At 44.0% G+C, this 15,622-nt stretch overlaps 1 protein-coding gene across 3 annotated transcripts in view; it reads right to left on the bottom strand.

Moving 5' to 3' along the window:
• Positions 1 to 14,833: 14,833 nt before the first annotated feature.
• The window catches only part of LOC137504403 (soluble scavenger receptor cysteine-rich domain-containing protein SSC5D-like), a 46,261-nt gene continuing 45,472 nt past the window's right edge, over positions 14,834 to 15,622 (bottom strand). For all 3 annotated transcript variants that reach the window (XM_068232792.1, XM_068232784.1, XM_068232802.1), the window contains one exon: positions 14,834 to 15,554. In XM_068232792.1, the coding sequence (XP_068088893.1) occupies positions 15,009 to 15,554 (546 nt within the window). In that variant the 3' untranslated portion in view covers positions 14,834 to 15,008. The remainder of the gene's footprint in view (positions 15,555 to 15,622) is intronic.

Below are 15,622 nucleotides of genomic sequence, written 5' to 3'. Positions count from 1 at the left end.
AATGATTTTCATCAAACCATCTTTATGTAGCTAAAAGTAAAACTGAGATCTATCTGGGGCTTTCTCCTGCCCCATTCAGGCTCATCGTCCCTCGCCGTCCTCTGCCGCCTCCATTGTCCGCAATTGGCCCCGGTAATTCGGCCAGTCGGGGGGAACTGCTCGTGCGCGGCCACCTATCACTTTCCCCTTGCCGGGAGCACAACGCTTCTGGTGATGGGAGCACACGCGGGCGGACTGCACCTGTGCCGACTGGCAGAATTACTGGGGCTAATTGCGGATGATGGAGGACGGTGAGGGACCGATGAGCCTGAAGGGGGCTGGAGGAAGCCCAAGGTATGTGTTTTTTTTTTTTATTTATTATTACGTCTTCTAATCTCTGGTACACTTTAACAAACTGTATTGCACACATATACCTGTGATTACTCAGGTCTCTACAATAGCTCTGCTAGTTTTATTGTATCGGCTGTTAATGAGGTGGGGGTGATAACGCTGTATGCTTACATATTTGTATCATTCTTCCAGGTGTGTAGTCTTCCTCCTCCTCTTAAAGTAAATGTGACATTGCAGTGAACACAGTGAAACTTTATCCTGCTTTGTACAGACTTGCTGACCAATGAAACAAATCGAGATATTAATTCTGGGAGTTTTTAATAGCAAACCATAAACTATTGCTGTGAATTTTAGCTAGTTCCCGAAAGAAATACAGCAGCTTCAGACTGACGTTGGCATTCAGCTTGTGTAATGATGTTGTATGTTATGTAGATTTGTATGCTCGAGTGGAATAAACTCACTGAGCTTTTCGAAAGTCTTTAGATGCCAAGGCTGTTTATTCAATTCCCATTTTCCCCTAGAAGATATTTTTCATCTGTTTCAAATAACTTTTCTACGCTCTGCAACTGGAAAAGTACCAAAAAGTATGTGCTTGGTGCTTAAGACATTTTATTGATAAGGTGTTACCATATCACCTAGGAGAAAACTTAGGAGAAAAAGTGTATTGAATAGGGCCTAAGTGTATTGAATGGATTTGAGACAAGTGATTATACCTACAACACCTAGTGTAGCGATGGCGAACCTATGGCACGCGTGCCAGACCCGGCACGCATAGCCGAATCTGCTGGCACGCCATCGCTGCTGCGATGTGTCCCGTACGATTACATGAACTGGCCGCGCGCAAATTTATAGCCCACAGCCCCGCTCTAGCCTGCGTAGTCTTCCGGCAGGCAGAGCAGGGCTACGGGAAGATGGCATCCAAAGCCCTGTACTGGAGACTATCTATGTCTCCAGTACAGGGCTTCGGGCACCATCTTCACGTAGCCCTGCTATTGCATTCAGCGCGGGAGATATACAGGAGCAATATCTCCGGGAGAGCTGCGCGCCAGAGGCCGGCCGGGAGACGAGACTTCTGTCAGGTGAGTAAATTCCTTTTTTTGCAGGTGAAATGTTGCCCACTGCGTTATTTTCTGCTAAAATGTTGCCCACTGCGTTATTTTCTGCTCAAATGTTGCCCACTGTGTTACTTTCTGCTGAAATGTTGCCCACTGCATTATTTTCTTCTGAAATGTTGCCCACTGTATTATTTTCTTCTGAAATGTTGCCCACATTGCATTTATTTTCTGGTGTCTGGGGTAACTGTTGCTGCATTTATTATTTAATGGTCATAGTTGGCTATGTTTGCTGCGTTGGGATTACGGCGGGTATACTAATACATAGCATCACACAGTTTCTGAACACCCATGATGCGAATCCTCATTTCACCACATCATGGTGGAAACGCATCTTTCTTATGCCTCGCTGTTACATCATTACGTTAGCTCCGCCCATACAATGTCATGGTCACTCACATTTTTACGCATGCCGCAAACATAATAATATAGTGCTATGTAGTGCAGACTCTCGAAGGGGAACATTATGATTTAGGGCCTTACAAAGCAGTCAATGCCGTGAAACTGCTGTCAGGCTAGAACCCACACCCTTGCTTAGATACCAACTGCCTGATAGAAATATGTAAAGTATCTTCATTAGGTATGAGAGTACAACTTATTCAGTGCCTAGAATTCACTCTCCACCTCAGTATACACATAAATCTCCCTAACTGAAGTGGTATTGAGTCCAGGAAGTCCAACAATGTTCATTTAGTTTTCGCATGTGGGGGTTCTAGAACCCTTTTCCAACGCTTTTAAGGGCACTTCAATGACACGCAAAAGACATATATATTGATTAGGATATTCTAGTCTATAGGGATGGTCAACACAAATAAATCCAACTTGCTGCTGCAGCATATTTGATTGGTCTATTTTGAAGCTGCAAAACATTAACTTAAATTTTTTTTTTAACTCAGAATTCTTTCCATCTCATTGACCATCCCTACTAGTCAATAGAGGCAAAAAAATGATTTGCATGTCTCCATATTTTTTTTTTAAGTGTCAATTCATGGTCCTGCTTCTTGAAAATGTGGTGGAAATGACACCTTTTCAGAGGGCACTGCTGAATTTTCAGCGCTCTTAGTATGTTTTTTTATGCATCTTTGAGCCCATTACAGAAAGTGCTGATTATTTTTCAGAACACGTTCAAAATTGTTGCCATTAGTTTGCATATTTTCCTTCACATTTTATACAGTGGTACACCAATACTCAATTCAATCCAATTTCTAATAAGTTTTGATCCTGACACATTTGGGAGTCCCGCATCAAAAAGAAGAAAGGTGTGTGGGTGGGGGGTAGAGGGTGGAATGAAGGAAAAGGAGCTGGAAAAATAGGCAGGAGGAGGAATGGGAGTAAAGCGAGGAGGGGGAAAGGAATGGGAGAAAGAGGACAGAGGAATAGAAGAAAGGAAGGGGTGGGGGGGGGGGGAGAGAAAGAGAAAGGACACAAGAAAAATGAACACAAGTGTGAAAAAATGGGAAATAATGTATAGGAATTGAGAAGTGTGGTAAAGCAGTGATGAGGAGAAAAGGGGGAGTGGGAGACAAAAGTAAGTGGGAAAAATGGAAACATTTCTCATCCTTTCCTATTAAAGTTATAAAGATCAGTGGAAATCCCAGGGGCAATTTTTATCCTTTTTTCCATGCTATCCAAGACCAAACATTTTTCTTTGTGTTCAACTCCTTCAATTACAAAGGTGGAATCAGAGACTGGGGGGTGGGGGTATGCCTGCTGATTCTACCAATGTAAATCGCCTATGATGAATCTTGGTGGACAGTATTGTTGGAGGCATAACCACTCTGGTCAAGAGTCTAGTGAGAGGTTGTTTTTTTATTAACCATACAAGGTAAGGGATATAACTTAAACAAGCAGGGTAACAACTAGTGATGCTCCCTGCTTAATTTATGAAAAGTTCAATTACTGGTTATGGATACGCTTTAATGATATGCCATTAGTGGGTTGCATTCATTGAAATTCATCACAGAACCAGTAAACGTAATTTCTTCCATATTGGCCTCAATTCCCCAGGATGAGGTTGGTGATAAGGCAAGGAAAAACTTACCACATATCAAACGTGTATTTTAAGTGTTAATTCACACAAGAAGTTTGCCTTATTAAGGTGCACTGATAAGTTTTCATAGTCAGTGTTATCATTTCATGCCTTAAAGAGACTCTGTAACAATAAAAAGATCCCCTGGGGGGTACTCACCTCGGGTGGGGGAAGCCTCCGGATCCTAATGAGGCTTCCCACGCCGTCCTCTGTCCCACGGGGGTCTCTCCGCAGCCCTCCGAACAGCCGGCGACTGTGCCGACTGTCATTTCAATATTTACCTTTGCTGGCTCCAGCGGGGGCGCTGTGGCGGCTTTCCATTCCGAACTACACGGAAATACCCGATCTCATTCGGGTCCGCTCTACTGCGCAGGCGCAGGAAACTTGCGCCTGCGCAGTAGAGCGGACCCGACGGCGATCGGGTATTTCCGTGTAGTTCGGAGCCGACAGCCGTCAGAGCGCCTGCGCAGGAGCCAGGAAGGTAAATAATGACGTCACCGCTGCCCGGACTCCACGGAGGGCTGCAGCGAGACCCCTGACGGATGGAGGACGGCGTGGGAAGCCTAATTAGGATCCGGAGGCTTCCCCCACCCGAGGTGAGTACCCCCCAGGGGATCTTTTTATGTTACAGTTCCTCTTTAAGTTTTCACCTTTGTAGGTATTTACACATGCAGTATAAGGAGGGGAGGAATATATGCAGGCAGGATGTAGCTTCTCCCCTCCTGCTGCCAAGATGATTACAGCTAACCCGTGTAGAACAGCCAGGAAAGGAGAGAGAGAGAATGTGTGTGTGTGTGTGTGTGTGTCTACATTACTGTCTGTAGTAACACTCCACTTAAACAGAAACTGCAGTTAAAATAACGTAATGAAAAAGTACTTAATTTTTACAATTACTGCATTTATAAATGATATAGTCATTGTTTGCCTATTGTAAAATCTTTCCTCTCCTTGATTTACATTCCAACATTTTTCACATGGCAAACATTTTTACTGGTGGCAGGTGATATCTATGGAAAGAGATGATGCATTTTTGGCAGTTGGAAACAGCCGTTATTTCCTACAATGCAACAAGGCTCCCACAGTCTGTCAGTACCCTGGTGTTGACCCTTACACTGTGGGAGGGGTTTCCCTACAATATCAGCCTTACAGAGCCCCCTGATGATCCGTTTGAGAAAAATAAAATATTTCTCATGGGAAAGCCGGTATCTGCTACTGATTGGAATGAAGTTCAATCCTTGGTTATGGTTTCTCTTTAATGACAGCTCAGGCCACTTGCATTCCTCTCTGTGAATTACCAGCCTGGGCCATATGCAATTTACTTTTTAAGCACTTGAAGACCCAGCCTTAACCCCCCCCCCCCCCCCCCCCCCCCCAAGGACCAGCGCTGGTTTTTATGATCTGTGCTGGGTGGGCACAGATCAGATTGCATGCAGAGCGATCAGATCGCCCCCCTTTTCCCCCCCATGGGGATGATGTGCAGGGGGGGTCTGATCGCTCCTGCCGGCTGGCATGTTGCGGGGGGGGGGCACCTCAAAGCCCCCCTCCGCGGCAAAATTCCCCCCTCCCTCTCCTACCTCTCCCCCCTGGTGATCGGGGCTGCACAGGACGCTATCCGTCCTGTGCAGCCTGTGACAGGATGTCCTCTGTCACATGGCGGCGATCCGTGGCCGCTGATTGGCCGGGGATCGCCGATCTGCCTTACGGCGCTGCTGCGTAGCAGCGCCGTTCAATGTAAACAAAGGAGACAAACGTCTCCTGCGTTTACATTTAGTCTGCGAGCCGCGATCAGCGGCTCGCAGGCTATTCACGGAGACCCGCTCCGTGATCTAACAGGAAACTGCCGCTCGCGTGAGCGGCCTTTCCTGATTAATTAGGGAGGCACCTGGCGACGCATATGTGCATCGCTGGTCCTCCAGCTACCACTTTGCCGCTGCACGGTATGAGTGTGCGGTCGCGGTGGTTAACCTGAGTTTTCTCCTAGGTGACATGTTCAACTTCTCAATAAAATGACTTTTAAACCATCAGCAAGCAAACAAATACTCAAAATAATTTTGATAGCACTTTTTCACCTACATTTTGGTATATTTTCAATTGCAGAGTGCTAAAAAGTTATTCTAAATCGAAGATGAAAACATTTCTCCTAGGAGAAAACTCAGGAGAGAAAGTGAATTGCATATGGCCCCGTCTTTAACTTTAGAATTGTGTCGTTATTTTAAGGATTGAAACCTTAACTTTAGAAATCACTCCTTAACTTAGACAGAATTCTTAACTTTAGGTTTGCCTGAGGTAAATTATGTAGTGAATACTACATGCTTTATCACCATGGTAATGACAGTAAAAACGTGTCCAGTCATAAATGGCGCATATGAAAAATCATGCACGGTGATGCCGCTGTTTTTTTGCCGCTTATCGTTATTTAACAATAAGCTATAAACGTTATTAAACATTATTTAACATTTAGCTATAAAACGTTATCAGCCAGATGACAGAGGCTACAAATATAAATGCCAGGGCCCTGCCACTGAAAGTACTTTCTTACCCTGTGCATGATGTTCCAGTGTAAAGTAACAGATTGCGCTACTATGGAAACAGATGAATGCTAATAAGTTGTACTAATAATTTTTATTTTCATAAAAATCAGCAAGTAGTAGTAGACTCTCTATTTATTGTCGTTAAAATGAATGGTAATAGACTCGCTATTAGCTGTGCAAATTAGCAAACTAGAAATTGATACTGAGTTCAAAAAATTAAAAACAATATATGTACATATATTAAAACAAAAATAAAAATATAAAAATAAAATGATATCTTCTAAAACGAAAGTTTCAAAAATGGGGCGTGGCCAAGATGGCGAAGTGAGAGGACGCTGATCCGAGAGCTCCACTGCCTGGCGGTCTATTTAACAGCCACTAACCAGCTTACCAGCACATTCTGGGGCGCAAATCGCACTGCACACCGCCAGAGAGCACTTATGCACAACCCTGACAACTGGGAGCGAGACCAAGACACGCAGGGAACTCTTCCTCCTGCTACGGAGAGTGAGGGGTGCTCGCCCCCGGTGCCTTCCCGCCTGACTCACACGACACACCGCACCTCCCCGTATCCTACGAACATGTCGCAAAGAGGCACCAAAGCGCAGAAAGCGAAAGGGGACAAAAACAACACGCAGGACGAGCATCTATCTACTCCGGCCCCGCCAAAACACGCGGCCCGCGTGGTGGACAAAGATGGCGACACGGAGGACACAGAGATGGGAGACACAGATCCCTCCACTCCAAGCTCGGCTGAGCTGCTCGCAGCGATTCAAACCTGCCAATCTACCCTCACGATAAAATTCGATCACCTGGACTCTAAATTCAGTCTACTACACCAGGATCTGGCCACGATCAGAGAACGCACTGGGGATCTAGAAAGACGCACCTCAGCTACTGAAGATCTTGCCCACGCGCATGAAGCCGCCATTCCTGGCATTAACAAGCGTCTGGATGCCCTAGAATATCGGGCAGTAGACGCAGAAAATAGGAACAGGCGCAACAATCTGGGGCTCCCGGAGGGAGCTGAAGGTAAGACTGTTCCGACTTTTATTGAATCACTGCTTAAGGATCTGCTACCCGCAGCGCAGACACCTTCTCATCCCACTTTGTCATAGAGCGGGCACATAGAATACCGGCTAAGCTGGGCCCTCCGGGCGCTCCCCCCCCCCCCCCCCGCCCTGTTATTTTCAAATTGCTGAATTTTAAAGACAGGGACGCCATTCTCAACGCTGCTAGGATTGCGGGAGATCTTAATTATGGAAACACCAGGCTCATGCTGTTCCCAGATTACACCATCGAGACGCAGAAGCAGCGGCAGTCTTTTGTACACGTCAAAGCCAAGCTTAGGGAGCGTAATCTTAAATATGCAATGTTATTCCCCGCGAAACTGCGAGTGGAGGACGGAGAAACAGTTAAAATCTTCGAAAAGCCAGGTGATGTGTCAAAGTGGCTGGACACTCTGCCAAAGCCTTAATGTAATATGAAAATTGAAAGTTTACTTTATGCCATCCCCTTTGCAAAAAAAGAAGTTATTTTGAAAAGGATTATGCATATATACACAGGATGCAAAGAAAACCTTGAACTGCGTCACAAGCAGGAAAAACTCTCATGGCCTTTCTCAAGACCACTCATGCCTTATACTTCCACCAGCAGAGGGCGCCTGGACATAACAAAAGACCGATTTCCTCCATTTCTGAACGCAGAGATGAGGGAGCCTGGAATACTACAAGCATGAGCACTCTGACATGGTTATGCCCAAGTTATGCATCTCTTAACATAGACTGTTATATGTCCCACACCTCTGGAGATTCTGATACACAATTACCTTAGATATGCACACCTTTTATTATAAAATATTTTCCGGCAGCTTCAAGTAATGTAGGGTATGCACGAAGTATAATGCTATGTCATCCTGTTAACATCTTTTGGCAACTGCATGAATATCTCATCCAGGTTCAGCAGACTGGGGGAAACAGTTTAGATGCTCCCCCCTCTCTATTATTCGATAGTGTTTTTTGTATGATAACATGACCAGATAGATCCCTGTTAATGAGACAAATGGCTAGCAACTCTTAAGACTCCAGAGAACTAGTTAGAGGGCCCCTACGCTAATGTTAATGCATTGGAGGCGTTGATCCTAGCTTATCTGCTTCAAAGTATATTTCCAAATAGCATAAACCCTCTCCATCCCCCTCTCCTCTCCATAAGGGATAAAACTGTCTATAAATAATATTCCAACTGATTAGTTGAGTGGTTGTTAGAAGCAGGTCCATGAGAGTCTTCTATAAACCACATCTTTAGCTCTAAGTTTAACCCCCAGCATTGCTGGGTGCCGCCGGGCAGCGGATGCATCTTCCCCCCCCCCTTCAGGCAGCCGCATCTACAGGCACGCACACCTTCTTTAGGCCTTATTCCTAGCGGATAGTTAGGAAGGGACCACGTTTAGGGATCCAGGCTACACCAAGTTGCAGTTAGGGCGTAGCAGGGTGGGGGGAGTTTTAGGGACGGGGATACCTAGGTTGGTGGGCACACAAGGTTTGTGGCCCATGTATATGTGTTATGTTAATGTTTGTCTTTTTGTTTACCTCAAAGTCTTGTCTAGCTACATGATGGTTGTTCTGACTCGATTATGCACTCAGCTCGTTGCTCCCCGGAGTTCTGGTAAGATAATCCCCTGGCAATTTTTAATGACTACTTATATACTGTATTTAATGTTCTTCACTTCAGACCATGGTTAAGCTGATACTGTGGAACGTAAGGGGTCTCAACGCTAAGATTAAGAGGTCGCTCGTTTTTAAAGTGACTCTGTAACAAAAATTACAACGTTTTTTCTACCATCCTACAAGTTCCTAAACCTATTCTAATGTGATCTGGCTTGCTGCAGCTCTTTCTACTATAACCATCTCTGTAATAAATCAATGTATCTTTCCCCTGTCAGACTTGTCGGCCTGTGTCTGGAAGGCTGCCAAGTTCTTCAGTGTTGAACTGTTCCTCTATGCACACTCCAGTGTGTGTTTTATTTACATAAGCCAGCAGCTTCTCTGCTATCTTATCAGTGATAGAAGAGAGCTGGATAAAAATCCTCCTCTGGAGGCTGTGAAAGGAGCTGGTCTGTCACATACTAAGGAATTAACGACATAGGCAGAGCTGTCTGCAGGAAGCCTGTAATGTTCAGTGCATGAGAGAAGCTGGGGGCAGAAGGTAAACACACACAAGTGATCTCTTGAGATTCAGAAGTAAGGCTGTATACAGCCTGCTTGTGTATGGATGTATTTTCTATGTGTGGACATACTGTACATCAACCTACTTCCTGTTTTGGTGGCCATTTTGTTTGTTTATAAACAAACTTTTTAAAACAGTTTTTGACTACTTTTAATGCGGCGAGGAGCGGCGAAATTGTGACAGAGGGTAATAGGAGATGTCCCCTAACGCACTGGTATGTTTACTTTTGTGCGATTTTAACAATACAGATTCTCTTTAACTATCTAAGAACCCATAACCCTCAGATATGCATACTAACAGAAACCCACCTGCATGGCAGTAGAGTCCTCGCCCTCAAGAAACCCTGGGTGGGTCATTACTATAATGCTACACACTCAACATACTCGAGAGGAGTAACTATTCTAGTACATAAAACACTGCCCTTTCAACTCATTAAAGTACACATCGACACTCTAGGCAGATATGTCATTTTGCATGCCAAAATACACTCAGAGGAAATTGTCATAGTGGGTCTGTACATACCCCCGCCAGCACATTTGTCAGTGCTAAACGATATTATAAATAAAATTGCTCAGCTACCCACATCCAAAATCCTACTTTGTGGAGACTTTAACATGGTCCTGAATCCACTTACAGATAGACTAACGCCTAGCCAGAGAGATACCCTTTTATTATACAACTGGGCACAATCACTCAATTTATTAGATCTATGGCAGATGCGTAACCCGGGCCAACCAGGGTTTACATGTCACTCTACCTCCTATCAGTCCTTATCCAGGATAGATCTGCTCTTGTCTTCCCCGTCTATGGCCATGCAGGTGGGTCAGGTAAAACTTTTACCCAGGGGGATCTCCGACCATGCCCCTATAGAGGCCACCTTGTTGCTGTCATCTGTCACATCAAAATTACCGTAGAAGCTCTCGCCAGGTTGGATAGTGCATGATTATGTTAAAATGGGAATGCAGCAATCCTTGAATGAAAATTGGGGCAGAAATGAGCGCTCTGCTTCTCCCTCGGTGGTATGGGACGCCTACAAGGCTGTCACCAGAGGAAATTACATTAAAAATATAACTGAGGCCAGATTTCAGGATAGAGTGATATTATTCAATGCAGAACAAGCTGCAGAGGCTACGGAAAAAGCCTACATAGATAATAAGACCAAGCAAACATATGAAGACTGGCAAATAGCATTGACGCGCCTCTCCGACAGGCAACATATTGCTATGTCCAGGGTAGAGTCTGCACGCCAAACTCGAATCTATGAACAGGGCGACAGAACGGGGAGGCTTTTGGCTTATCTCATAGGGGAGGAAAAGCAAATTTATCACATAGGAGCAATCCGCAACTCTTCTGGAGACACCCTGATAGAAGCCGAAACCATTAATACGGAATTTTATAACTACTATCGAACCCTGTATACGTCTGATACTGAATACACTAAAGAACAACTCAATGACCTCCTTGATATGATACCGTTCCCAGTGGTGTCAGCTGATGATAGAGTTTTCCTGGAGGCTGACATCACTGAGGAAGAAATCAGGGAGGTAATTAAGGGTCTCCCAAACACTAAAGCCCCAGGAGCAGACGGACTCCCTGCCGAGTTCTACAAACAGTATAGTAAGATCCTGGTCCCACGTTTGCGACGTACTTACAAATTTGCGCTAGACAACAACAAATTACCAGAGTCTATGGGCGAAGCACTGATTACGGTTCTCCCCAAAAAGGGAAAAGATCTTACACTATGCAAATCTTACAGACCGATTTCACTGCTCAACCAGGACTACAAAATACTAGCTAAAATTTTGTCTATCAGACTTAACACATTGCTAACTAAAATTATTCATCCGGACCAATCGGGATTTATCCCAGGAAAAGGGACGGATATAAATCTGCGGAGATTAATGACTAATCTATCTATTGCGCATACTCAGATGGGGGACCGAATAATAGTGTCATTAGATGCCGAGAAGGCTTTTGACGTGGTAGACTGGAACTTCTTATGGGAGGCGTTGCTGCGTTTTGGGCTAGGCAATAGATTTGTAGGCTGGCTCAGAACTCTGTATACGGCTCCAAGGGCAAGGGTGCGCACAGGCCCATCCGTGTCCGAGCCATTTGCTCTTTCAAGGGGAACTCGGCAGGGATGTCCCCTCTCCACAACTCTATTCGCGCTGGCGGTGGAACCCCTGGCTATATTGCTACGCAATAATAACTTAATCAAAGGGTTACGATATGGTACAAGGGAGGAAAAAGTATCATTATACGCAGACGACCTCCTCTTGTACTTGTCAGACTCAGGCCCCTCCTTAGTAACAGCATTAGCCCTCATCAAGGATTATGGAAAGTATTCCGGGTTCAAAGTAAACTGGGACAAATCGATTATCCTCCCCCCTGGACGCACAGGTGTCTGTGCTCCCAGCACCAACCCCATTGCAATGGGTGTCGGAATTCACCTACCTGGGCGTTAGGATTACAAAAGACATCAAAGATTATTACAACCTAAACCTAGAACCGATACTTTATAAACGTAAGCAAAAATGTAAGGTGTGGCAGACTCTCCCACTATCTCTAGTGGGGCGCGCCAATGCTATTAAAATGAATATGTTACCTAAATTCCTATACTACTTCAGAAACAGTCCTATGCTCATCCCAACTAAATATTTTAAAGAAATAAACAAGGCCATTACCTCGCTGTTATAGTACCCTAAAAGCCCACGCATTGCACTTACAACTTTACAGCTTGATCAGTACAGTGGAGGTATAGGTCTGCCGGACTTTGAACACTACTACTGGGCATCCGCCCTGGTCACGGTACGGTGGTGGTTTGACCAGTCACTGTATAACCCGGCAACGGCACTAGAGGCAGAAATTATGGGCTCTCTGGTCGCTCTGTCCAGCCTCCCATTTAGAGGTAGCAAAAATATCCCTAGAGCTGCACCAAACATGTTAATGCCCGTCCAGGTTTGGGAGAAAGTCAACTCACCCCTTTGCCAACCAGGCCAAATCTCCCCACACACACCACTCTGGATGAACCCCTCTCTGCCTGAATTTCTAACGATCCCAGATCCAAAGGCCTGGGCAGACTGTGGGATCTTCAAATTAAGGGATATAATTGAGGGGGATAAACTTAAATCATATGCATCTCTTAAACGGGAATATAACCTCCCCAATCACATGTTCTTTAGGTACATGCAGGTGAATCATGCTTTTAAGGCGCAGTTCCTATCTAGGAACAGACCAGTATTGGTGCGGTCGCATGCCACCGAGGGAGAAATAATCAAAAAAGACGTGGAGCATGTCATTTCAGTCCTATATAAGACACTTCCTGCAAAGGGTCAACCAAAAATGAATAAAGTCTTCTTGGCATGGCAAGCAGATATCCCAGGTCTAACCCCAGAAGCCTGGTCCTCGATACTGAGCTACTAATGTTGCAGCACGTGATAGGTTAGTTGCCTTGAAATTTCTGCATAGAAGCTATCTAACTCCAAAGAGATTGCAAAAAATTGATCCGGCTGCCAATGGGAGGTGCAACAGATGCCAGCAACCTGACGCTGACTTCTTTCATATGGTCTGGCTCTGCCCACATGTTCTTTCTTACTGGCATCAGATCCATGCAGAGTTACAACGGGTACTAGGGGTTGTAATTGAGTTAACTCCAGAACAAATGCTGCTAGGGAATATACCAGATGACTTGCTATCAGCGCCCAAAGCGCTAGCCTTCAGATCTCTCATTTCCTATGCCAGGAAACTAATAGCCATTAAATGGAAACAACCTATAGGCCCTAAGAAAAAGGACTGGGTTGCTTATGTACATAGAGAGCTGGTGCTACTTCGAAAAGTGTATATTAAGCGCAAATGCCCCAAAAAGTTCCAGAAGGTCTGGTCTAGCTGGATCTCGCGCTTCAAACTTCAGTTTGATGACTGAGTGCTGTGGTCAGGGTGTTCTCAGTAACCTTGAGTTTCTCTGAGGGGGGTGATAACCGAGTCGGAACTATAAACTTCGATGTGTACTAATTAACTGCTATATACTGCTTTTCTAAATCTGGGTTCCTGACTTGAACTCTATGACTATACACAATTTGCCTAATATCCGCTGTAATCGGAAACCCTTACAAGTCATGCATTGTATTAATAATAGACAAGACTGTTTGATTGTTACAGTGTCAGTCAGTTATCTGACACTATTGTTGTTATTGTTTTAAAATGTAAAATTCAATAAACATATTTTTCAAAAAAAAAAAGATGGAAACCAGCAGAAATATTTTCATTTTTTTTTATATCACATTTCTCTTAAATCTGACAGTGAACACTAAAAACAAGATATGTAAGCTAAATAAATATTTTTTGATTGGAAAAAAAAAAGTTTCAAAAGTGTTCATGGCCTTGCTGGCTTCCTGGACCGGATTAAATTTTGACAAACACTTCAGCCCGGAATGTTTGAAAGTGTCCTCCTGCCTTTGGCTGATTGTTGGGTAGTCTACTGTTTTCTTTATAAAGTATTTCTTAAGACATCTCTATATGGGTGAGATCTATCCAACTACTTATTCAACAACTTACCCGAGTTATCTCTGTTGAGTTTACTGTAATTCATAAGGAACTTTATTACCACACGCTGGAGCCTTATTTTGGACTCACAACATTAGCATTAATTGTGCTTGCCAAATCCATATTGCTTTTGGGCTCTTGCATAAGAATTGGACACTGCCAATGAGCTATCATTTGGAATCCATATGCAATATAATCTAGTGCATCAAATCAATAGAATTTTCTGCATTTTTATTTTTATTTATATAATTTTTATTTTTGTTTTAATATATGTACATATATTGTTTTTAATTTTTTGAACTCAGGATCAATTTCTAGTTTGCTAATTTGCACAGCTAATAGCGAGTCTATTACCATTCATTTTAACGACAATAAATAGAGAGTCTACTACTACTTGCTGATTTTTATGAAAATAAAAATTATTAGTACAACTTATTAGCATTCATCTGTTTCCATAGTAGCGCAATCTGTTACTTTACATTGTATTCTCTAGTAAGGGATTGGGATCCTTCAACAGATATCTGCAGCTACAGGTGTAGGCGCAGCGCTATCCCTCTTTTTTCAGCATGATGTTCCAGGCTGGTGGCTGGCTGGCAGAGCCTGCTGTCTAGTGGTGCTTGAAGTGGTCAGGCAGCCGATCCTGTGTGGGTGACCCAGCAAACTGCTGCCTTCGTGGCATTCCAGCTCCTGCACTCTCCTCCTGCCCGCTCTCCACCCTTCCACTTCTCTCTTTTCCCTCCTGCTGCTTATTTTGAAACTTGAGAAGCCACCACATATGAGGAAATTGTGTCAGTGAATGAGCCAGCAGCCAAACAAACCCTCCTCATGGTGGGTTAATTAACGTTAAAGACAGTAAAATGATAATTAGCGATATATGCCACTTAACAATTTAACCTTTTAATTAGTTTTTCGTCTGTGCGCCATAATTAAACATTGATATTGCTAAATAATGTTAAGGCTATGTTTTCAATGTGGCGCCATTTTTAAACATCGTCACTGCGCCATTTTTCTCTGACCCATAAATACAGCTCAAAAATGTTTTTAAAGACTGGAGATGAGCTTAGTGAATTGTGGCCATTGTTTATTAATATCACACACTGGCATACTGTATTACATGACACAGATACAATACAGATTTGTCTGTTTTTAAAATGATTTTAGCTTGTTTAGCATGTTTACATTATCTATGTATGATTTTAGAATTATTTAGAAGGTAAGTCAGTGTGTACAGAAGTAAATTTACTTCACTGAACGTAGACTGTCTCCTCTTGCAATGGTGGTTTCAGCATTTCTAGTAGACTCTTCAGTTGACTGCTCGGTTACTGTTGTAGCAACAACTGTGGTTGTTGGCTGCTCGGTTACTGTTGTAGCAACAACTGTGGTTGTTGGCTGCACAGTTACTGTTGTAGCAGCAGTGGTTGTTGGCTGCTCGGTTACTGTTGTAGCAGCAGTGGTTGTTGGCTGCACAGTTACTGTTGTAGCAGCAGTGGTTGTTGGCTGCTCGGTTACTGTTGTAGCAGCAGTGGTTGTTGGCTGCACAGTTACTGTTGTAGCAGCAGTGGTTGTTGGCTGCTCGGTTACTGTTGTAGCAGCAGTGGTTGTTGACTGCTCAGTTGCTGTTGTAATTGCAGCAGTGGTTGTTGACTGCCCAGTTACTGTAGTAATTGCAGCAGTGGTGGTTGACTGCACAGTTGGTGTTGTTGCAGCAGTAGTTGTAGACTGTGTAGTCACTGGCAGTGTTGTAGAGAGTATTTTGATGGTTGGACAGGGCCTTGGTTTTGGATGCTGAAATAAATGCACAGTCATTAGTTAAGATGCAAGCAAATATGAACACTTGTCTTAACACTGCCATA

Source organism: Hyperolius riggenbachi, chromosome 1 (genome assembly GCF_040937935.1).
Source record: "Hyperolius riggenbachi isolate aHypRig1 chromosome 1, aHypRig1.pri, whole genome shotgun sequence".
Lineage (NCBI taxonomy): Eukaryota > Metazoa > Chordata > Amphibia > Anura > Hyperoliidae > Hyperolius > Hyperolius riggenbachi.
The sequence above is the reverse complement of the archived record's forward strand: the minus strand, read 5'-3'. Positions and strand labels throughout refer to the sequence as shown.